At 31.2% G+C, this 24,015-nt stretch overlaps 2 protein-coding genes across 4 annotated transcripts; both read right to left on the reverse strand.

Annotated features, from left to right (window-relative positions):
* Positions 1–1,722: 1,722 nt before the first annotated feature.
* On the reverse strand, positions 1,723–14,912 carry LOC149729588 (sterol regulatory element-binding protein cleavage-activating protein-like). 3 transcript variants are annotated; one of them, XM_089885708.1, is made up of 26 exons: positions 14,774–14,912; positions 14,051–14,212; positions 13,666–13,807; positions 12,941–13,104; positions 12,565–12,782; positions 11,654–11,762; positions 11,282–11,499; positions 10,763–10,889; positions 10,416–10,623; positions 9,889–10,085; positions 9,070–9,211; positions 8,801–8,932; positions 8,429–8,565; positions 7,831–7,949; positions 7,337–7,447; positions 6,893–7,050; positions 6,322–6,431; positions 5,812–5,885; positions 5,377–5,447; positions 4,735–4,909; positions 4,091–4,218; positions 3,536–3,664; positions 3,309–3,408; positions 2,936–3,048; positions 2,526–2,614; positions 1,723–2,372 (listed from the first exon to the last, which is right to left on the reverse strand). In XM_089885708.1, the coding sequence occupies exons 2-26, from the start codon at positions 14,161–14,163 to the stop codon at positions 2,213–2,215; spliced, it is 3,444 nt and encodes a 1,147-aa protein (XP_089741834.1). In that variant the 5' UTR covers positions 14,164–14,212; positions 14,774–14,912; the 3' UTR covers positions 1,723–2,212. The 3 variants fall into 3 exon arrangements, with proteins under 3 accessions (XP_089741834.1, XP_089741832.1, XP_089741833.1); XM_089885706.1 differs by having other exon boundaries at positions 3,524–3,664; XM_089885707.1 differs by having other exon boundaries at positions 3,524–3,664; positions 14,778–14,910.
* A 689-nt stretch (positions 14,913–15,601) lies between these two features.
* Positions 15,602–23,955, reverse strand: LOC149729589 (all-trans-retinol 13,14-reductase-like). The gene is made up of 13 exons (XM_089885725.1): positions 23,325–23,955; positions 22,782–22,964; positions 22,136–22,264; positions 20,612–20,727; positions 20,100–20,203; positions 19,770–19,870; positions 19,350–19,547; positions 18,844–18,963; positions 18,098–18,233; positions 17,829–17,944; positions 17,468–17,634; positions 16,618–16,777; positions 15,602–16,074 (listed from the first exon to the last, which is right to left on the reverse strand). Exons 1-13 carry the CDS (start codon positions 23,530–23,532, stop codon positions 15,944–15,946), a joined length of 1,869 nt encoding a protein of 622 aa, XP_089741851.1. The 5' UTR covers positions 23,533–23,955; the 3' UTR covers positions 15,602–15,943.
* Between the last annotated feature and the right edge of the window lie 60 nt (positions 23,956–24,015).

Below are 24,015 nucleotides of genomic sequence, written 5' to 3' on the forward strand. Positions count from 1 at the left end.
ATCGGAAGAAAATTCCATAAATATATTTTTATGACGAATATTAATATTCAAATTTGAAAAAAAAATTAAATTAATTATTTTTTCGATGGGGATAACATGCTTGTGACCTACATAGATGTATGCGTAATGTATATTTTCGCGAAAAAAATCGAAAATTTATTATTTATATGATTCAAGTTATGACCCTCATACTTGTTTGTATTCTGAACCCTTCCCCGCACTTTTTTGAAGAAAATGATGTTTCATTTTTTAGGTATTACGTAGGGCTATAACATATTCGAAGCTGGATCGGGAGAAAATTCTATAAATATGTTTTTATGACGAATATTAATATTCAGTTATAAAAAAAAGTTGAAATTAATTTTTTTTTCGATGGGGATAACATGCTAGTGACCTACATAGATGTATGCGAAAGTTATATTTTCGCAAAAAAAAACAAAAATATAATATTTATATGATTCAAGTTATGATCATACTTTTTTATATTTAACATCCATCCCCGCACTTTTTTAAAGAAAATAATGTTTCATATTTTAGGTATCACTTAGCGCTATAACATATTCGAAGCTGGATCGGGAGAAAATTCTATAAATATGTTTTTATGACGAATATTAATATTCATAATTAATATTTTTTCGAATTTTAAATTTTTCATTTTAGAATCGGTACCGCTGGGGTCTAGTTAGTACAGTGTCCAAATTTTAGGTTAGTGGTACCAGTAGAAGGTATCGAAAATGGCCGCTAGAATATCTGTATTCCAGGATCACCTTGGTATACAAATGTTGTTTATGAAATGCTGCTTTAAACACTACCGCATACACAACCTTGCTACATGCTACATACGGTCTATATAGTTTCAAGAAAAGCTTGGGACAAATGCATACAAAACATGTAAAAAGTCTTTTAAAATAAAATAGCGTTAAAATCCTAAACATTTTTGTCCCAATTATGAAGCTCATTGTCCAAGAAGTGAGCTCTGTAGATGAATTTTCGTCAAACAGTTTTGGGCACGTAAGTGGCCATATGGGACTTTTTTCGTCCAAGAGTTGTTGTTGCTGTTACCAAAGAATCAGAGTATTCTTTGCTATTACTTACGACAAAGTCATAGAAACACTAGTAGTCAAACTGTCGCCAACGTTTACATTTTATGTTAAAGTTTTTCATAAATTTACCAAAAAAATATGCATTTTATGTAAATATATTTTGGTGTCCTATCTTTCCCAGCCTTGTAGTTTTGTAGGTTTTGTTGCCAAACTTTAAAAGGTTTACTTTTAATTTCATAATTTATACCTCAGGGGTTGTTCAAATACAATATGCGGATACAATAAAAAGATAATATACGAAACATATATTCGAAATTTAGTCACTTGGTCTAGCTAGGAGATAAATTATGAGAAGTCGCTCGTGCAAAAAAAAAAACAGTTTAGCAATACCTAATTTCTAGCAACTGTAAGCTTTATTAAAAGTTATTATTAATTTTCTGTATTACAAGTTTATATACATTTGTAGTAGGCTACACAATATTTATCAATTGATGTTCGAACAATACTAATTACTGTTCTAACAATACCCATTCTTGTTTATGTATCTCTGATACAACCCTATGGTTTATCAGTGTTTTAAACATTTAAAAAAGTATTCCATTTATTTTTATGCAAGTCCAAGTTTAGACTAAGCATGCGTCCTGTTTAATCGTTACATTCCATTTTCAACTTTCCCGAATGATGTACATTTGAATTTTATTTAAAAAACGATTGTTTAAGAAAAGGTTTACGTTTCAACCATTATTTTGCAAGAGATGAATACAAAACATGTGCGAAAAAATTGTTTTTTTGGATGAAATCTTTCAACTTCCCCCAAAAACAATAAACAAATTACTAATGAAAACAAATTCTGACATCAGTTCGGATGGTACATTTGGAAACAGATTAATATTTCTAAAAACCTCATAAACTCTCAAACACAACTCTTTCAGCTACCACAGTGTATTAAAATATAAAGTAAACTTTTGTCAAAAAAGTATTAAAATACCTAACAACGTGGTTGAAAAATAGTCTAGTTCAAATTTAGGAATGGCATCATTCGGAAAAACTGTTATAGTTTTATAAAGAGTATAAGATGTTGAAAACTACACAAAAATTAATAACGATAAAGTAGTTGTGGAAAGCAAGCTTTTGCTTTATTAAATAGAAAACAAAAAAATGAAACGTTTTTAGTCAATTTTTTCAAGGACAGAAGGAAAACGAACAATTCTCATTTCATGTCCAAGCACACAAACAATTCTTAAGTCGCTTATGGGGAAAACCTGAACTACATTTGGAGGGACAATTGATCCATAATAAAGCTCAACTCTTCGAAGTAATTCACCATTTCTGAAAAAAAGTGGTCGTTTTGTAAGCAATGTTGCTTAAATATGGTAAGCTAAAACTAAACAATTTCAAACACAACAGAAACAAAAATCTTTTTAGTTCCAACTGCAACAACACTAAGGTAGGTAAGTTTGATAAAAATATCAAAATCCAAACCTTATATCCCATAAAAGCAATGAACCAGAACCTCCCGTCACGCACCAGCTCTCACCAAGCAGACACAATGCAGAGGAGCATCCTATATCCTACATTAGTGAAATACAGAATAACTATAGTTGTTACCTTTGTATTTATGAACTTTAGATTGTGATTTAATAAAGTTATTAAAAAAAAGTATCCACAACATCTACTTATATCCACCAGTCAGCACCATACAGTGAAAATACAACAAACTAAATTTGAAATCTTTTATATCTAAAATGTAGATCAGACCGAATAGATTTTGGTGTAATTATCATTTCAATAATTATCTGGTTGTTTTTTTTATTTTCAACTTGATTTAATTTTGACTAATTTTAACTAAACATAATAAAACACTCATCATGAAACTAAATATTCACACTAACCAGTTTAGTGACTTGAAGTAACATTCCAGACCTCCTTGACCAAATACACAATCTATTATCTTGTGCAGTTGATAAAACATGAGATGTAGAACATTGGACAGCAGTAATAGCACCTTATAAAATGATAAAAATAAATGTTTTTTAGAAGTTTGTTCAAACCATATTAAACACATGTTTACTTGTTGAATTACACAAATTACACAAAACTACACGTTTTTTTGAATTTCACAAATTTTCAGCTCGAAAAAGAAACCACTAATCATCTCAATATAATTATTTAAATAACAATTGGGGCCTGGTAGCATGGTAGGGTGTCCCATACATAATATAATTTTTATGTCTAATATATTAACAAATAAATAATAAGTCTAACCTGCATGTTCTTCCATCTTGTGCAAACATAAACCTGTCAATAAATCCCAAAGTCGAACACAACCATCTGTAGAACCACTCACAGCACCAGCTGGAACACTCTGTTGTAAAATAAAACATAAGGTATCTGCGCACTTTAATATCTAGTTTATGCAAACTTTGCAATATACTATGTTTAAATATAGCATGGCTTTTTCATCTAAAACACAGCATTACCAATTTACTTGCCTTGTCCATGTATAAAACAGTAATAGGTCCTATGTGGCCAAACATAGTGGATTGGAACCTTGCATCTTGTGTTGTAAATAATTTCAAAGTATGATCACAACTTCCAGTCAACACTCTTCCTAGTGCCATCTAACAAACAAATATACTTTGCTAATTTTAAAGTCTCCTGGTATGGCAGAGGAAACATTGATTACAGTAGATCTTACTTTAATTTTTTCCAGAAGATTAGTTTCAAAATAATATTTAGTAGGATAGGGGAAGAGACAAGAAAGACGAAAATTTGTAGTTTGCCAATGTAAACGATTAAACTAGTTTCATAGATTCACAAAAAAACCTTGAATATTTGGTGCAGTTTGATTTAGTCACATAAAACTAGTTTTAGTTTTATGAAAAAAATGAGATATAAACATGAGGAAAATAGGCGGGAGTCAATATGATTTAGGTAAAAACAACAAAAAATATTGTTTTAAAGTTACAAAAAATAAACTTGTATTCCCAAGTAAACTTGGAGAAATGTGAATTATATACACACATCTTATCACAACAGCAGTTCACCTTGAATGCAGATATGGGTTGTTGATGAGCACTTTTAACAGTGTAGATTAGTTGAAGAGTGAGTTGATTAGAATTTGGATGATCCATCAGTAATTCTGATGAATTATTACGATGTCGATTAGTTGTTCCTGTGAATAAAACTTTTAAAATATTTGTAGATTAACATATTAACAATGATGATGTTATTTATCTATTCTTGCACGCCAGGACAGTAACAGTCATTAAAACATGAATCTTTTAATTAAGCCACAATTAAGATTGAAAGAAAGTGTGTTTCAGAAAATTCCTTCATAAATTAAGTGTACAAAACAGATAGCTTAGGTTTATTGTGTTTTTAAACTACTATATCCACCACCGTTTGCATCATAGCTGAAACGAATTGTTTTGCAGCAATAGATAAAAGTTAGTTTTGGATTAACGGGCTAAACATTATTTTTTAAATGGTTCGCTAAAACTCTTTTGAATAACTTTTTAATAAAGAAGGTTTGTTGAAGTACATCTGTGCCAAACAAGACAGAAGATAAATCTAACATGCTTTTTAACCAAGTTTAAATGTGTGAATGTTTTAAACCTAACATACAGTAATGTTGATTTTCGTTATCATAATTGAGAAGACACACCACAGTCATGATATGTTATACAACCTCTGTATTGAACTTGGTTTTCCCTTGACATCCTTGATCCATCGAGAATAAAGAAATCCAGCGTCCCACTTAACCTTGCAACCACAATCCTTGTTCCTTCACTATCCATAAACACAACACCAGGTTTCCCAGCATCATGGTGACATTTAAGTTCACCACTTGTTGAGTCCCAAACCTGGGCAAAATTTTGATTAGATGGAATAAAAGAATTGTTATTTTTATACTTTGAGTAAAAACAAACAGATAAGACTAGGTTTCTTTAACAGATGAGACATAAGGCCGTACATAAGTTTCATTGTTTGAAACATTAATTTTACTGTCAGAAATTATGTGGATCTGACTCTGATCTATTGTTTAGTTAAACAATTTTTGTGTAAAAAATAGATATACAGTAAGGATCTGGTACTACAAAAAGGAACTGACAAAAATAAAGTTCAAGATTCTCAGCACCAGATTCTTATAATGATTTTTATATTGTATACAAATACCTGATTCGACAATATAAAACGAGATAAAAATCATGTTGGTCCAATAAACAAATTGTATAATGAACTATTTATAGCACAATCATGCATAAAACTGCTTCATATTATCTATTTTGATTCAAACATAAAATGCTTAGCATGGTTAGCTACAACATACCTCTAAGCTTCCATCATCACAACCTGTTACAATCATTGCACCACACATAGTAAGACACCAGACCATGGTTTCTGTGAAATATCAAGTTACCCAATTTATACTAAACCACATAATATAACGACATAAGTTATAAAAACTTGACAAGTAATAAGTAAGATTGAGAGTGATATATACAGCTTTTCTTCATACAGCTACAGCTCAAATTTAATGATAGAGAGAAATAACATTGAAGTGATAATTGCGTTAAAAACTACAAGGCCTGGTCTACATTTAATATATATATATATATAAATTAAGTCTGTTTTAATCAACTATCAATTTATCATATTATAAAGCAACTTTAGCAGATAATCCGCTGATTGAATTATGGTTGAAATATCATGGAAAATTTGCATTGGATTTAAAATGTGATTTACAAATATATCAAGCAATTACCTTTCATTGGTTGATGTTTGTGTATCGATGATTGAGAGATTTCCTGAGATTCAAGTGAATATTCCCGAAGACATCTGTTATAAATATATTTTAACCCATTGTTTATTTTTAACTAGTATATATATCCTAGTTATGTGTACAGAATTTATACCTTTTATAGTTAATTAAGTATTATCTTATGTTTCTATACTTCCTATATGTTTACTTAACAATTTATATTAGCACAACATGGTGTATAAATATTGGTCTACAAGCCATGTTTAACCACAACAAATCTTTTAGTGCTAGCAAAGTTTTAGTACTTAATGTTGGGTGTTAACGGCAGATATTTTAACCAGAACTAGCGCAACAAATGTTCTTGGATGTATAACTGCTTTTATCTATTCAAGCTATTTAAAAAAATCTTTGCTACAGAAGTTTCAAAATCTTTTACCTATTCCTTATATTATGATGAATTTTTAAAATTCTATTCACCAAACTTAAGAAAAGGTTCAAAATAAAGCAACAAACCGTTGTATTGTACACGTACAATCCCCTGAATGAGAATCCCATACTTTTAATTCACTTGAAATATCAGAAGAAATAACATTTGTCCCTTCTGCTCGTACACACTCAATTAACTGTAGATACAGAAATGTTTACGAAATTGTCATTTTTACAAAATTCTAATTCACAACCACGATACTAAAACTGTTGAATTTAAGGAAAGTGATTTAGCAGTTTCATTGGACAGCAGTTACTGCATTTGGCCCATACTGGAAAATACATAATTCAAAGCTCAATACAGCTATTATTATACCAAATTAAAAAGTTTAATGTTTTTTGCCACATAAACCAACTATTGGGTTGTCCAAAGGAAAACCCCGGAAGAAAAAACTTTCAGTTGTCCCATTATACATAGATTACTAACTAATATTATTTAGTATGTTTACACTTGTACAATAGTTCAATATTCAATACTAAAACAGCGGCGATCCACTATTAAACATGGCCAGGATCTTAGAAAATTTAACATTTATACTATGCGTTCAGGTAAGACGGTAAGTAGATGATACTGAATACAAAAATTGAACAATGTAACCTGTGAATGCCCAGCGAGCACAATTGGCATTGAGTCACCAACAGAACTAATGTAACTTCCAACAGTTTGACGATTCCTTCTTGGTTTTCTCCAGTTAGCATAATTACGTGAGCAAACACATCTATACATGATGTGGAGAATAAACACCATGAACATACCTGGATATTGTATACATGGTAAGGTATCACTGAGGCAAAAAAGCAACAGCTTGCGAAAAAATCCTGTGAGAAAAATCTGCTAAGTGCGACAATGCAGAGGATTATTCATGGGAAAAATTTTCACTGTACTTTAGTCGTTTCTAGTTTCTAAACTATTTCAAAGAAAAGAAAAAAACTAACAAGTATACTTTATTTCTAGATTAGGATTTTGTTATAACTTGGATAAACTAAGTCTAAATATCAATCCTTTTCACCTCCATCCACCATATACAACATTTTCACTTACCAGAGATGGCACCAAGAAGCAAAGTGAGGTAATAATCAAGTCCTGTCATCTGATATCTACCAGTGTAGAAATGAGCAGGAATAAAATTGGATTCAATCACACCATGTTGTTCTGTAACAAGATATATTAGCATGGTAATGAGTATTAACAAATTCCTTTAATAAATAGCATTTTAGGCTGTTCAAAACATGCTCCAACTACAGCCCACACGTGGTACTGAGTTAATAAATAAACAGTGAACGTAATATTAAGTTTAAAAATTTCCTAATACTTAACTACACACAAATCTGCAATTTCATGCATGTAAAATTCTTAATGTGTATAAAATAGGTGTGCAACAAATTCCAACTATGTATTATTATGCGTGCAACTAAAATTGACCAATAAAAATGATAAAACTGTTCTGAATTAAGGTCCTCATAGTAAAGAAATTAAAATGGTTGGTGGTCAACAAACGTAAGGTGGGACAAACATAGAATACAGGATTTAATTACCATCAGTGTGTTTATCTTGTGTTGTAGTTAGTGATTGTTGTTGTGGATAACGAGATAGTTTTGCATCATCAGGTGAGATTGTAACAGGGATTAGTATTGGAGGAAGAATACTGATAAACCTGAATATAAAAATTATTATTATTGTTTGTATATGATTAAGCACTAAAACCAAGGTAGCCCTTGTTCACTTTTATATTAAAATGTTCCCAATGTTTCTCTGATACCCGCTGTATAATTTTTTTCTAAAAACGCAGGCATTTGTGTTAAAAAAAAAACAGTTTAAAACTTTAAAATTAAGTTTCTTTAGTAGTTTGAAAACTAGAAACAAGAATATGATTTTAGACAGCTTTTTCAAAGCTGTTCGTTTTTCAAAACTTTTGAAACCTTTAGATCGCATTTAAGCATCTTTATCTATATACAAATTTTTAGTTTCTGTTCAGGTAAGTTGCATAGCCAAATGCAGTTACAAGGCTATCATGGCTATGGGCTGTGCCACCAAATTTCACCTTTAGATTAGATTATACATTGTTGTGCTATAAGTAGTTAAAACAAAATGATTCAAACAATTTTATATTGTATGAGTTGAATGTAAGTTTACCTTTCAGCCAAAGTAATGTTGTAATAAGCAAATAAAGTTGGCCAATGTCTGAAAGATAAATATTCATAGGATTGAAGATCTTTCATGCTCCAGTTGATTTCACCGTTTGTGTTGATGGCTGGTGAAGGGCTGGTAACCTGGGGAAATATTTATTGTAGAATAAAACGGAGTATTTTACTTTTAATGTATATATAATACCTAACAATTTTAGCACATGTATGAAACAGGTTAAACAAATTGCATTAAAAAAAAATCAAACTAACAATTCAAAGCCATTGATCGCTGTCCCTTTACAGTTTGTAACTAATTCCCACACAAGTTACCCTGGTTGGGTTGCCAGCTTTTAATTGTTTAGATTTATTTTTATCTCACCTCTAATGTTGAGTCAAAAAAATCAAACTTATTGGCAACTGAATCGTCATATTTTAAGTTAGATTGTGCTTTTTTTCTGATTCCCACAGGATCACTATATACAAGTAACACGAACCAAATAACCATGGATACCTGTAATATAACAAAGCTGTTAAACAATATAGGTAAACACATTGTTTATGTAACACAAAATACTAAATGAGTCTTATTTGATAACTATCAAAAAAACAATATAAAATATACAATACATAAAAAAAGAAGAATCTAACCATAAGACCACGTTGCACCATTCGTGTATCTGCAAAAAAGAAAACGACTTTGAGGCGTTTTGGGATTTTAAGATACGTTGCATTTTTTCCTCCTGTCTCAACTGAGTGAACCAAATCTCTCCGCTTCTTTTTTATTTGTTTCCTTAAAAACAACCAGTAATTTAACAACAAAGTTTTGATACATGTACTTCAGTTGATAAGGTTTAGAAGAGTCCTTAAATAATATATTTTAAAGTACACTTATTTGGACATAAATTAAAACAACAAGAAACAAACTCTCTTCAAAATGTTTTTTTTAACTGCTTCCTGTAATTTGGTAGCTGCTAATAGTGTGTTCTACATACAGACACACAGGATTATTTTAAAGTCCAGGTAAAAAAATTACATTAATTTTAACAAAATGTTTTATGTTAAACCACATTTTTAAAACATAAATAGTAAAAATATGAACAACTGTTGTAGAAAAATGAAGCAGATAAGAGATAAGTAAACAATGTTGGTTGAATTTATATTTATTACATTGGTGCTATTTTCATATTACATGATGGGAAAGATAAAACAATTGGTATTGGTTTGTAATACCAGCTTTACTTTAGGTTTTCTAATCAGTATCAGTACCAACATAACATTCCATGTTTATCTTTCTTTAATTTTAGTTTCCAACTATTAAAGGTACAAATACACTAAAAAAAATTCGAAAACAAACTGTAAAACATGATCGAATCTTAAAATGTAAAATCCAGAGCGTTTTAAGTAAAGAAGATTTACACTTAATTTCTTCCTTATACAGACTGTTATGTTTATTTAAAAGCTTTTTACCTTTTGAATAAAATTTCACTTTTGATTCTTTCTGAGTATGTGTTGAATTCATCGTTATCTAAATCATCATCAGTGAGTGTGTAGATGTCTTCAGTTATATCAAGTCTTCGTGTGTCAATAGAGAGCACGGTGACGAAAAACATCATGTTCATTAAGAAATCAGATAGAACACCCACAAGTGCAAATGCACAGAATTCCTGTCATGTAATCACTAATTTATCGTAGAGTAGCAGAGAAGGTTAGGATTTATAACACAGGTGCCATATTAAGCGCCATATATGGTGAATTCAAACAAAGATTCCTCTAGGTGCGAATCGAGAAATTTAACCAGTGTCCTACAAAGCTTGGAAACACACGTTTATCTTAAACAATTGATGAATAAGGTAAAATATATTTTATTATCACACAATATGTTTCCGACATTGAATATTTGTCAATATATGAGTGTAAATCTACAAAATTCTTTGTTTATGTAAAATTTTATTTCATTATAAGGTTTAACGTTAATCACAAAGCATTAGTTTTACCTGTATTTCTGGTATGAAGGAAAAATAGCCAATACCAATCAACACAAATTCTAACAACAAGTTTTTGGTGATAGAACATCCTTCTCTGCTGAGACCAAGAGCCACTCGTCGATCAACGTCAAGATGGGTCGGCGTGGCAACAACTGATTTTGTGATCACTAATATATTCTCAAGTCCAATGATACACACCAAGTAAGGAAACATTTCTCTAAAAAATGTTTATATTGTTTTAACAGTGTGCTTAAAAATACGATAAAAATGATGATTGAAGCACATTTTTTCAATATAAATTTTTGATGGTGAATAAATATAACACAATTCATTACATTCACTACAAACTTATTTACCCTCCATTTAAAGTTGGAGTGAGTCCAATAAGTGAGCACAAACCAACTGCCATCATAAGTGAAGCCATCACACTCACCACAGCACTAAACGCCATTCCTATTTTGCTTTTTACAAAGTTTATTTTTCCTGAAATTGAAAAAAATAAAAAAAGTTAACAGAAATATCACAAAATGATCACCATAACTAGTTAATAAAAACCAGACTGTGAATACATTAGTGCAGTAGGTATAAATGAGTGGGAGCGCCCCATGAGCAGCGTGAAGGGTCGCTGGCTGCTAACTGAAAAAATTGGGGAGAAAGAGAGGAATGAAAAATATGCTTTTGTGTTGAACCAAATACTAAAAATAAATTAATAGGGAAACTTTGAGAACCTATATTCTGAAAACTGCACTTCAAATAAGAAGTAACATGTACAACAAGAGTGAAAAACTTTGTAACCCAACCAACCAAATTATTTGGTCACCAAGGAAGCAACGACATAGTAAATAAAATATTTATAAAAACAAAGAAATACTCACGAACTGAGAAGTAAATGTAGCAACCCAGGAAGAAATATGTGGACAACAATGGAATAAGATCATTAAACTGCATTTGTGGCTTAAAATGAACATGTGTTGTTATTTCAGTAAGATTGCGACAAATTGGATTTTCCCCTCGACTACATTTCTTACAAGCAGTTGGTAGCACGGGCGCTGCATAAAGTTGTTCCATCTTTCTTTTTAGTTCTTGTATTAACCTGTGTGTTTTATGCAAGGTTAAAATATTAAAAAAATCATTCAATTAATATGACAGTTGGTCAAAACAAAAAATTGGTTAAAATACATCTTGTCTGTAAAAAGTTAAAGTATAATCATGAATAATTTCAACCTAAATATTTAAAACCTTAATACCTTGGGTTGTATTTCTGTAGAACAAGAGTAACAGCAAACTTTACAACTTGGTTTACTGAGTCGGATTTTCCAATGTCATTCTGCTTTGATGAGATTCCAAATAATAGTTCTGAAAAAAAAAACAGTAGGTGAAACGGTAATTTGTTTTATACAATACAGTGCAATAAAAAAAATATGCAGATAACTAATGCAATTAAATATTAACCAGTGTTTGATTGTAACGAAAAATTCTAAATGTAGCTTACTTATCCCTTTGTGGTGGGGCAACGACAGTCGTATAGAAAAAGTGTTCCGTTTCTAGGGATGCACATTACAGAATAATTAGGTATTCTAGGATATCCTAGAATACTTTATTTCGAATCTAGAATTCCGAATCTTTTTGTATTTATAGGAAAAAATAATTTTACCCACATAAGTCAGTTTATTGACTCTTTCATAGCAGCCTTGTTGGATCATGAGCTGTAAAATTATCAAAAATTGTACTATTGGGTAGTTTTTGCAACATGAAACGTATAGCAGGCTATGAAAAGACGTTGTAAAACGTTTACTCTCGAAAGTCCCACAAACACAAAAATATTTTTTTTTAAATATTGAATTTCAAAAATTGTTAATATAGTGTATGAGATGACGCGTGATGACGTCATTAAACAGAATACCGAATCCCGTAATTAGATTCGAATACAAAAGGATTCGAATCTCATAGATTCGAAATTCTGTAATGTGCATCCCTATCCGTTTCATACACCTAATGCCCACTTTATAGTTGTCATGTATATAACTTTGTGGGTGATTTTGAATTTTTATGGATTTTGGGAATTTTTACTTCATACATGGCTGGCAACAGTGGCAGCCTCAAATTATATCCTCTGCTTATGAAGTGAACACTTTACAATTTAAAATGCTAATAATACCTTTGATAGATTGGGAAGTTTTAATGTGTTTTCCATCAAACTTGTTGATTGTGTGTATTATGTTTGTATCAGATTTATATTTCTCCCAACTATTGCTCCAAAATGAAGCTGGAGATACAAGAAGACATCCATACTCAGGAAATAATGGTTTGATTCTTTTCTTTGCCTTAATCACAGTCTCAGAAACTTGTAAACAATTCCATGAAACTGATATATTGCTGAAAACAAATTCAGTGTTAATCATGCGAAAGTATCCGTTTAACACAGTTTTTATTTATCTTTCGAATAACTTAGATTAGATTTATTGAAAAAAACGTAGTAGTAGTAGTTATATACAGGAACAGGAGTTTGGTACTTTCTATAAAGGTAAACTCACGTATTTCGAATGTGGAAGTTTTGTATTTCAGAGAGTACATCAAATACTTTGGCCAAAGGAGCTCTGTAAGAATCACTTTTATACATTCCCTGTTGTGGCCATGGTGTTACAACAGCTTTGAATAGAAACTGCTGAATGTAAGCTGAATGTTGTGAAGGTTCAAGCTGGAAAGTGTGCAAAGAGAAAAAAATGAAGTAAATCAGGTTTGTAACTAATTATTATTTCAAAAAAGCTCTATGAATGAGCACATAGTATCATAAAATGATTCATAAAAAGAAACTAAATGAATAATTGTTGCTTGATTTTTCAAATTCTACAAATGTTAATTATTTAATAATTATATTTTAACACATTTTCTGTTTTTGATCAAGTGTTACACTCTGCTCTCTAGTTACATAAGTGTTTGTGCTAGATTAAAACAATGAATTAGACATTTGTTCTTTAGAAAAATTGCTACAAGACTGCTTTTTTATTTTTGGTGATATCTTTAAATTTCGAATAATGTCATTAAAAAAACTTGTATTTATGTGTAATTTGTTTGACAAAGTACGCATGAAGAATCTATTGCAAATTAGATTTCTAGTTAGTTTTTACATTTGAGCATCCTTATGTATACATAACTTCGATAATTTTGTTGGTGTGCAGCTTTAAGCTAATGAATTTGCTTGTCTTGAACCATTTTTTTTCTAATCCACCTGGCATAAGAGCTCTTTATTTATACATACCCAATCTGGAACTTCCAACAAAACACCATCGTTGAGAAACTTTCCACCACAATCTTTGCTCTCGCACTCTCGTAAATCTTCAGTTAGTGTTTCAAACTTAGTAGGTTCACTTCCAGGTAGTGGCAAATTTAACAAAGGATAACTACGCAAAGAAAAATAAACATTTACTTTCTACTCTTAAGTACAATAAAAAATACGTTGGCCATGAATTTTACACAAAATGGCATGGCATTTTCCGATCAATAAATGGCCAGAAAAAAATAGTAACAAAGTAAACCAAAAACGAATAAGCAATAAATACTTTAGTTGATATGGTTAGCAACTTAGTATAAAGTAGCCGCTCTATTCTTCATTAACACACACAAGTAAAACAAGCTAGACCTACCAACACAAAAGAACCATTATGGCAGAGAATAAAATCATGAACACAGGATGTCTGGATGCAAAGAGGCCATAGGCATAGAAAGTTCGCTCGATATTTTCTTGCTGATTTTTCATAGTATGAATTATGTTGTTTTACGAATTATGTGCAGCTACCTAGAGAAACCTATATAAAAGTCAAATGCACCATGTTATAAAATATAGGGCACTAGTGAAAAATCTTCCGGTACATAGCAGAATAGGCTGGTGGAAAGTGTTAGTGGTTGGTGGTTAGGTGTTGATGGTTAGGGGGTATTGGTTATAGGGGTTAGAGTTCAATGGTTAGCAAGACTCTTTACTAGCACCAAATACAGTGTAGCTCCTACCATGGACGTATGTGTCTTTGGGCAAGTCACTTAACGGCAGTCGGCAATTGCAATAACTCAGCCGTCAGTTGGGTTGTCCAACCATACATAAAAACTGACAACAATCACCCACAAAGTTACATTCGTGGTAATCGACCAAAATGTATGAAACAAAACACCCGTGTTATAATGACTGTCGTTTTCCGGCCACGCGCGGACAAAGCAAGTTTTATTCAAAATAGTCTGTACTATTAAACCCAATCTATTTTAGTTGCTTGCTACAATGATTTACCACCAGTGTTAGTTGTATTTACATAAGATTAAGAGTTAAACAGTCACTTTTTGACCCAATTTGCCAACTTTTAGCAACACATTTTACTCACGCACTTTCTGGCTTCTTCATGATAATATGGGGAAGTCCCTACCTCAGTACAAACCATGTGACTTAAATCATGGAAATCTAAATTTATATAAGGCCAAATAGCGGTTGATTTCTGCTGAATGAGCACGTAATATAATTGGTAAACCTGAATTAGCTCATTTACTACCACGGTCAACTGAGATCGATCAAAAACAAATCCGAAACAACGTAGGATTCAGATTTCTATCGCAATTTGTGACCGTGTAACCATAGGTGGAATGCAAATTTTAAACTTGATTTTTAAAGCGCACATCATTACTTGTCCATAATAATAAATTCAATTTTTATTTAAAATTAACAAGAATTTTAGTCTGTACCGTCTTGCACTGTTTGTTTTCGAATTGATAAAACTGGACCTGGTGTGTCGCTAAATACCTCCTCGTGTGTATTAATATATTTATTTAAAGTGTTGTCAATTAATAAAGGTATGATAATAGGCATAAATTTTGAGTTGGAAATTATTTAGACAATATGTTATTAACTTCCCGTCTTACCCACCCTACTATATGATTAATATTACCTAATTACGGCGTGAGCTTTGTTAATTAAATACAGCGTAATTAAAGCTCGACTCTTATCAAACGTATAAGCAAAAGTTACGTTTCAACCGTTTTTTTTCAGACGACAAACACAACACTAGTGGTTTTGTTGGAATCTTTTACCTATCCATAAAAATAATAAATGAAACCAGTGCCAACTAGCAGAATAGTTAGAGGGTTTTTCTTAAATTTCCCATTCTATAATTTAAATAAATTTTATGTTGTTACAGCATATATTTAGTAAACACAAATGCGCCTATTTTTTTGTTTTAATTAAAACAAAATCATTTATAATAATTTGAAACTTGTAATTGTATCAGTTATAAGTTAAACACATACACCCTGCAAATTATAACAGTAAAAATAAATTAAAAGAACTGTAAACTAAGATGACCATTCATTATAATAAAAATTAAATGTACTAGTTTGCATCTTATAAGTTTGAATAAAAGAAAGACAGATATGGTAATGCATAATCATCAGTAACACGTGCTATAACAAAATTAAATATATGAAATTAATCTAATCAAAACGCTACAATAAGAAATTACAAAATAAATCACTATGTACACTGGGTTTTAAACAGAATTCCCCTATTTCTTATTTCGGTGTTTTTTAACATTATTTATAAGGTCAAGAATAAGGTAACGATCAAGAACTTTTGATGCAGAAATCAAACCACCAAATGCACTTCCCATAAACCCACATGTAAAAACGTCTTGACCTAATTAAGAAAAGTATATTATATATATATACTTATATACATACTATATAAAAAACAATTTATCTATATTTATGTGCAATTGTGCACCAATAAATGAATGCAACTTCTTTTATCATCGCCAGGCCTTTAAACAACAGTCGTTATATTACGGATGTTCATACACCTCGTGCCAGCTTAAAAGTTACCAAGTATGTTACTTTGTGGGTGATTATTTTTTTTGTAGATGTTTTCATTTTTTATGTGTGACTAACAATCTGGACAACCCATAATATTTTGGACAACAAACTACTACAGTGTACAGGGTATCTGTTAAATCTCTACAACAATTTTAAAACTAAAAAAAAACTAGGGAGGCTTAAATCCAAATCTGCTGTAAACCATTTTATGCAAATACAGACAGTGTTTTAAGCTGCAGTAGCCACATCCATCAGTGTTTGTAATTCTCCTTGTATGGTACCCTTAAGTTGCTTTCTTTAAGGTTGGGGGTAGCTATTATAAACTGTTTGTTTATACACATGTTTACAATATTGTATCTTAACACACCTGTCATGTATAATCCTGTGATGGCTGTTTCACCTCTCATGTCAATAATATTTCTTGTGGTAAATTTATTGAAATCGTGTCGTGCTCCATATATTTCACCATGCATGCATTTAATATAATGTTGGTGGCTTAATGGGGTTCCTCCCTCCATATGAAGAACCTGAAAATTTTTACTTTAAAATAAAATTAACAAATACAGGTTATCATGTGAGTTCTTTAATAAAATAATCAATATTAGTATTTTTTATTAAAAGAACCAGTTTCTGAGCATTCTATATTGTTTGTAATGAGACCACTTATAAATATTTAAGAAAAAACAGAGCTGCAAAGGATTGTCATTGGGTTAAAGTCAGACAAACCTGAAGAACTTCTGTGACAAAAAGTCACTATGACACATTATATACTTTAAAGCAGTGGTTCTTAAACTTTTTTTTATGCTTTACCCTTTTAACAAAAATGGTTATCAGAATTACCCCCAATATGTAAAATGGCACTCACTTATTAAAAAGCGAAAACAACTAATTACTTCAGTTATATTTATTGAGACAGATGCGCTTGCTTTTTAGCAACGAGTTGTTCAATGTCTGTTGTCTGGTAAACTACTACAATTGGCACAATTTTGTCCTCTCAACTGATGATGATTTTGATTGGTGGCGCATTTACCCTTTAAGTACGAGGAATCTACCCATAGATGTAAATTTGCCCCAGTTTAAGAAATGCTGCTTTAAAGCTTCAATTGGTTGGTTTTGAAATAACATAGGAGATATTTTGAAATAACATAGGAGATATTTTGAAATAACATAGGAGATATTCTGAAATAACATAGGAGATAGGGGGATAGGGCCATTACCTTGCCCTCCAGATGGGGAAAATTATGCAGGACTTGATTCCACACTTGGTCAACAAATACTTTCTTAAGATTTTCATAAACATTCCCTCGTTTTTTCACACTATCTTTTTCCCAATCAGCAAACCACTTGAGGTTAGCAAATGTAACCACAACGCATGAAGATTTATCTGCACACCAGAACTGTTATGGCACTTTAAATGTAAATCATATGTTAATAATATAGAGTAGGGTTTCCTAAACTTTCAAAATCCCAGGTTTATTCATTTCTACATAGATGACGTTTGGACAACCAACAATAACACATAAAGCAACCGACATAGTAAAATATGCATTTAATGAATCAATATCAAATAAAATGTACTTGGATATCTGCTATTCCATGAGGGGTCCTTTGCAGATGGGAATGATACAAATATGAGGGGAAACGGTTTATTTGCTGCATCTTCTCTTGATAAACTCAAGAACGTCTTCATATCCCTTTAAAAAAAATGAGTAAACTATGTGGTGTTAATGAAATAACATAACTAGCTTGCACTAAAATTCAATAAAAAAACAAAAAGGCATAAAAAACATTGTTGCCGACATACTAAAATATAAAAAAAACAACTCATATTAGACTTAACTCTATACCTTTCTGGCTCCACAGAGTTAAATACCCAATAATTTTTTGCCGGTAAATTTAAATCTTCCTTTGTACCATCCAAACTAATCATAACTTGCAAACAACCAGTGTCTACATTAAAACTCTTTAACTTGTCCAAGAAACCTAGAAAATATTGAGTCAGCAATTCTCGTTTGGCAGAGAAACTCATTAGTAAATACCAACATGTTGCTTTTTTTATACATCTTACTATAGCTAGATAGTTACCAAAGTAGGTAAATAATAATTGATAATTTTACCACCCCATTCTTCACCCCATACCAACATAGCTGATATGATAATATAAGGAAAGTAAGATGTTAAGACCTCAAATTCTATGATAATTGTTCTCAAACCATGATAAATTAACTACACAGAATGCCACCTGCCGGTTTGTTTACTTGTTATACAAAAAGAGTATCACTAGAGATAATAGTTATATATATAATCGAAAAAGAAACATTGCTATTTAATAATGCATACTATATATTCAATTTTGAAAATTCTTTGTAATATTTAAAGTGTTAAGTCTTTCACAGTTTTCTTTGGTGAGAAAAGAAATTATATATATAATTTTTTTTTAGAATTAGGAAAGTTTTATTTTATAAAGAATCTGTGAAATCAAATTAATAAGATGTCCAAATTTTGTGTTTATTACACACACACAAACATTGTGCTCCACATACCTTAAAAAAAAACAAGTTACAATTTTTTATCATTTAAGATCGGAACTAACCATATTTTAAACCAATCTCGCGGGGCAACAATTTTTGGTATGTGTTGTAGATACCAGCATCAGATATAATAATTGGAGCACGAATTTCAACCTCTTCGTTTAAATGTGAAACCGCAACACCTAAGCAAAGTTTAACCTGAATCTTGCAACACATTGCTAAAATATAGAATCTAGGCTCTAGTCATACATACCATACGCTGTTAACATAAGTGTCTACAACTACAGTTGCAGATCAACTTTTAGTCAATACATTTAAACTATAATGATTTTTGATTTAAACATCATTTTTTATAAACATGATGTAAAACTACTACTTTTATACAGATGTGTAAACAAAAAACCAAATATTACAAAATAACTAGTCTAGAACTTCGAAAGTGTTTCTTTTCTGATGGAATAAAAAAGGAAGAAATAGAAATAACGATTAACCTCCTTGTTGGCTTAAACAAGATTTTTTAATCTACATTAAACCTAATAGTTGCAACAACTGGAAAGTTAAACCTCACCACAAGCTGCATCGTTTTCAAATATGATCCGATTCACATGAGCTCTTGCAAGGACAGCACCTCCAGATCTTTCTATTCCAGGAACCATTTGAAATGCGATCTCACTAGCACCACCATATGGATAGAAACCTCCATCACGAGAAAAGTGATTCATGAGCATCCCGTGCATCATAAGAGGTGCATCACCAGGAGGAACACCTGAACAAACAGCAGACCTTAGAATAAATAATGTAGTTTGCATGTAAGTACATAATAGGCTGGTTTAAGTTTTAATAAATCATGATAAAAATACACCTAGGTTTTGGGCCAAGAAGAATGCAGGATATAAATATTTGTTTAAACTATAAGAATGTTATTTTGATTATGTTACAGATTTAAATTTTTCCTTTGTTTACAGGATATTTATAAAGATGACATTACCATAATCTCCAAAGCAATACGACAAGACAGTTTTCAATTCATTGTTGTCGGTCAAGCGATCCAAGAAAGTTTTCAATGAAGTTTCAATAACATAGTTAAAACTGTGAAAATAGTGTTCCTTTTGCAACATAGTATAAATCTAATCTAACTGCAACTACTTGTTGATTAGGATATATATTAATATGGCACATTGTTTTTGAATACAAGGCCAGATACACAAAAAAGTGGAACTAAATATGATGGTCAAAACAGTAACAGCGCTAAACAAAATTCACAAAAATGTTAGCTTTGGCGTAGGAATAGGTTGTGTTATAAGAAGACAAAACTTACCTTTTCATAAACACACGGTGAAGTTTCAATTGAAAGAAGAAGTCCACCAAAAATTTGGGGAGAATTTTAAGAACAATTAAAAAACTCGCTGATTTTTGACAAACCTGAAAGCACGGAAAAAGATAGTTCGCATTGAAAATAAACAAACCTAGTTGCATAAAGCATTGTGAACACTCAAACAATAAAATTAATTAAAGGCACAGCCGTTCAATAAGTTTATAATAATATCAATAAACTCGTTCATGATATAATTGTTACTCAATGCTTCGGTTTGGTCTAGTGATCTAGTCATATTTTTTTTAATAAAAAACAAAAGCCTATTCAGCAAATGTTAGCACTGTGAATTGCTGCAGACCAACCAAATAACAAGTAAAATGATAATTACACTATAAACCTTGAAGCTTGATCTACATTTAACATATAGGAAATTAAACATAATATAAATAAAAATAGAAACAGATTATTAAAATTCTACTATATTGAACTAGAATAGATTTTATAAATCAACCTACTGTCATAATTTTATAAAATTCGCGAATGGCATTTTCATCATCAGGGTATTGCTTTATCAGGAGTTTTTCCATTTCTTTTTTGTTTGGTTTGTAGTGAACTGTTTTTATTCCTTTTCCTGAAAAAAAAACAATATTTTCAGATAAAAGTAATTTTAATTATAAACAATAACCGTAGATGACACATTTTTTAAACTGCATCACTTTATGCATATATATCTGTATTCAAGAAAGGGAAGAGAATAGTTGCAGAAGGATTAAAGTTGTTATTGCCAATCTTACAGATACTGTAATACTATGTAGTATGTCACTATGTCGTATGTGATTGTCATTTCGACACAACAACACTTGTGAGTTACTGAGTTCTGAATATTGTTTTGAAATGTATTGCTGTTTGGTGTTTAACCTTAAGATGTGACACCTTACAAATGACACAACAAAACAAACAGAATAATAATTCATGGTCAATTCTACATTGCTAAATGGCAATTACATAAATTCTGACATTAGTTTACAAGGCTTTAATGTGATGTATAGTTTTTGATATTTAGATTTTAATGAAGATGTTTTATAGTAAAATGGCTTTAAGCGTGAACAGGTGTAAACCTGATAAATTGTATACAATGCCAAAAATGGTAAAAATTTTTTACCATTTTTTAAATTTTGTTTCGATTTTATAATCCTGACAATCAAATTGTGACTGAAGTAAAAAGATTTCGAAATGTATCTTTCTGTTTTAAAGTTTCTTTTTCATAATAACAAATTATTGACCTTGTTTATTAAAAAATCTTATTTATATTCAAGTATTTTGCCAGTTGCCACTATGTTGTTACCACCCTCAATAACAACAAGCCTAACGCTCTCATGTGATGCAACAAAGGTTATTGTAAATTAGTCCTATGGTTAATGATTCACATAAACAGAACACATTATGAAGAAATAATAAATCATTCTCTAATTGATTAACTGAGGCTACTTTTTAATAAATGACTGTTATATTTCAAATATCTCCCAACACCTGAAATTGTATGATTTAACAACAAGAGGGAAAGTAATTTAATTAAACATAGTCATTATCCAAGATGCAACAATATAGTTATCATGTTTTTAGTATACTGTACCATGAGCACGATTACGATAGGCATATGTCTACACCTTTTTTGGCAAGTCAACACACTTAATGACAATTGCTTTAACTTTTCTCCCTTTCCTTAGTTCTCCCTTTCCTTAAAAATGATTACCCACAAAAAGGTATATATATAGGTGTTTAAGGTATATGAAACTATAACAACTGCCGCGACACCAAGAGAAATTTGTTGCGTTCATTCACATTATTTCATAAATTCCCTTATTAAAATAAGAAAAGTAATGAAAGCTTTATGATCACAAATGAGGTACTGTTTGTACTTGTAGTTGTTGTGAATATATCAGACAGCATGCAATTGGGATATTCAATGAGTAGTGCTTTGTATTGTGAGTGCTACTGAATATAAAAACTTTTAGTCCAGGTTTTTAATATTATTTTACCTGGTTCAGCAAACACCACTGTATCATATTGCTCATCTAACTTCACCCATTTAAGTTTTCCATCAGTTAATAAATCAACCATGCATCTGCCCATGTCTCCCTCTGCCATGTTACCAACATAATGTATACCTAGTAGAAAAAACATTTTATACATTGGCTGGGAAAAAGCTTTAAAAAATGTAAACAATCGCGTAAGACTGTTAAAAAAAACATTTTATACATAGGCTGGAAAAGCTGAAAAATTGTGAGGAATGGTGTAAGACTGTTGTCCTCGCAGTAATGTCACCGTACCAGGCTGAAGAAAAATTATTTTACATAGCATTATAGAAATGGGTAAAAAGGTATTAATCATAAACAAATGCTTGGACAAGTTCTGAACTTTGATTGTGTAACAAGTTTACTACTTACATTATAACGTTATACAAACTGTAACTGACACAGTACTTTTTTTCAGAATAGGACACATGCTAAAAAAGGATAACAATAACTCTTGCTGTTTTATTATAATTATAAAACAGCTTTTTAGCAACATTATTTTGCACACCAGATGTTCCAATGTCCTATTAGATTGCCTAAATCAGCACTTTGTTAAACATTTGTTTGTGTAAAATGAAACAGCACAGATTGAGTAAAACACAAGTCATACCAATATCAAATTCACATCCTTTGCTTTTGTATGTATGAGTACATCCACCTATCCGACCATGTGACTCAAGAACCAAAACTTTCTTCCCTGATCTTGCCAGAAAACCAGCGCAGGTCAGCCCTCCCATGCCACTGCCAATAACTATGGCATCCAAGTTGTTTGGTACAAGATCATGTTTAAAAGCTGGTGTAAAATAAATCTTTTAAATAAATTCATATAGCTTACTGTGTGATTTGCCGATTATTCTTATTATTTATGAATGGCTGACAGTGACAACTGAACTACCAATAATGTACCATTGGATGGGATTTAATATTAATACCCATTGAAAGTTTTGGAAGGACACACACATTCACAGTGGTAGTTAGTGTTACTATAAGCAGACTTAATTAACTTTTTGATATATCTATAAACCCCTTAGCTTAAGTTATTAGTTTTGACGTTTGATTTTGGCTAATGAAAAGTAAAGTCTAAGGTAGTTACCAGAAACAAAAGGTAGTAACTAAAAAACAAAGAATATATATATATAGTCTATAGACTTACCTTTTTTTAAAACTGCTTTCCGTTTTTGTTTATCCGTGATCAATGTATGTGAGGTGCATGTTCTTTCTTCAAGAAAGGGATTCTTTGATTTCGATTTGAATAAATATGCATAGAGTTTTGTAACAGCAATGTATACTACAATTGCCGCACAAATGGCTGCTACACCAGACACCATGACTGTCCTTTCTATAAAATCAAATTTATACATTACTAGAAGGGGTCCCTTTAATTAGTGCATGTCCGCAGTCCGCTGAGTCCACAATATTTAGTTCACCATGTCCACTATGTCTGCTATGTCCAGAATATTCGCTATGTCCTCTATGTCCACTATGTAGTGAATATTGTGGACATAGCGGACATAATATACTTGGGATATAGTGGACAGAGCGGACACTGGACATAGTGGACACTGGACATAGTACATATTGTGGACATAGCGGACTAGTGCACATGGTAAATATTGTGGACATAGCGGCATGCACTAATTAAAGAGACCCTACTAAAAGGAGGCAAAAGAGGCGATAGCAAAATAGAAAGACAGGGAAGGGTACAACTTTTCACTTCCTAAAAGCCTGTTGACTAGGCTACTCAGTTTATTCAACAAACAACAACGAACGACCACTGGCGTAAAGTTACGACCAAGGTGATCCTAGAATACAGATATTATAGCGGCCATTTTCGATACCTTCTA

This window comes from Ciona robusta, chromosome 10 (assembly GCF_009617815.1).
Source record: "Ciona robusta chromosome 10, ASM961781v2".
NCBI lineage: Eukaryota > Metazoa > Chordata > Ascidiacea > Phlebobranchia > Cionidae > Ciona > Ciona robusta.

Bases quoted from the DNA above. Each gene is read 5' to 3' on its own strand.
- LOC149729589 (XM_089885725.1), bottom strand. From the start codon at position 23,532: ATGTATAAATTTGATTTTATAGAAAGGACAGTCATGGTGTCTGGTGTA. The intron at 19,871-20,099 runs GTAAGTTTTGTC...CTATTTTCACAG, and splicing joins CACCGTGTGTTTATGAAAAG to TTTTAACTATGTTATTGAAA. The intron at 16,778-17,467 runs GTAATGGCCCTA...AAAAATTTTCAG, and splicing joins TTCCCCATCTGGAGGGCAAG to GTTCTTCATATGGAGGGAGG.
- LOC149729588 (XM_089885706.1), bottom strand. From the start codon at position 14,163: ATGAAAAATCAGCAAGAAAATATCGAGCGAACTTTCTATGCCTATGGC. The intron at 3,665-4,090 runs GTGAACTGCTGT...TTTGTTTGTTAG, and splicing joins AACCCATATCTGCATTCAAG to ATGGCACTAGGAAGAGTGTT. The intron at 3,049-3,308 runs GTTAGACTTATT...TCATTTTATAAG, and splicing joins CAAGATGGAAGAACATGCAG to GTGCTATTACTGCTGTCCAA.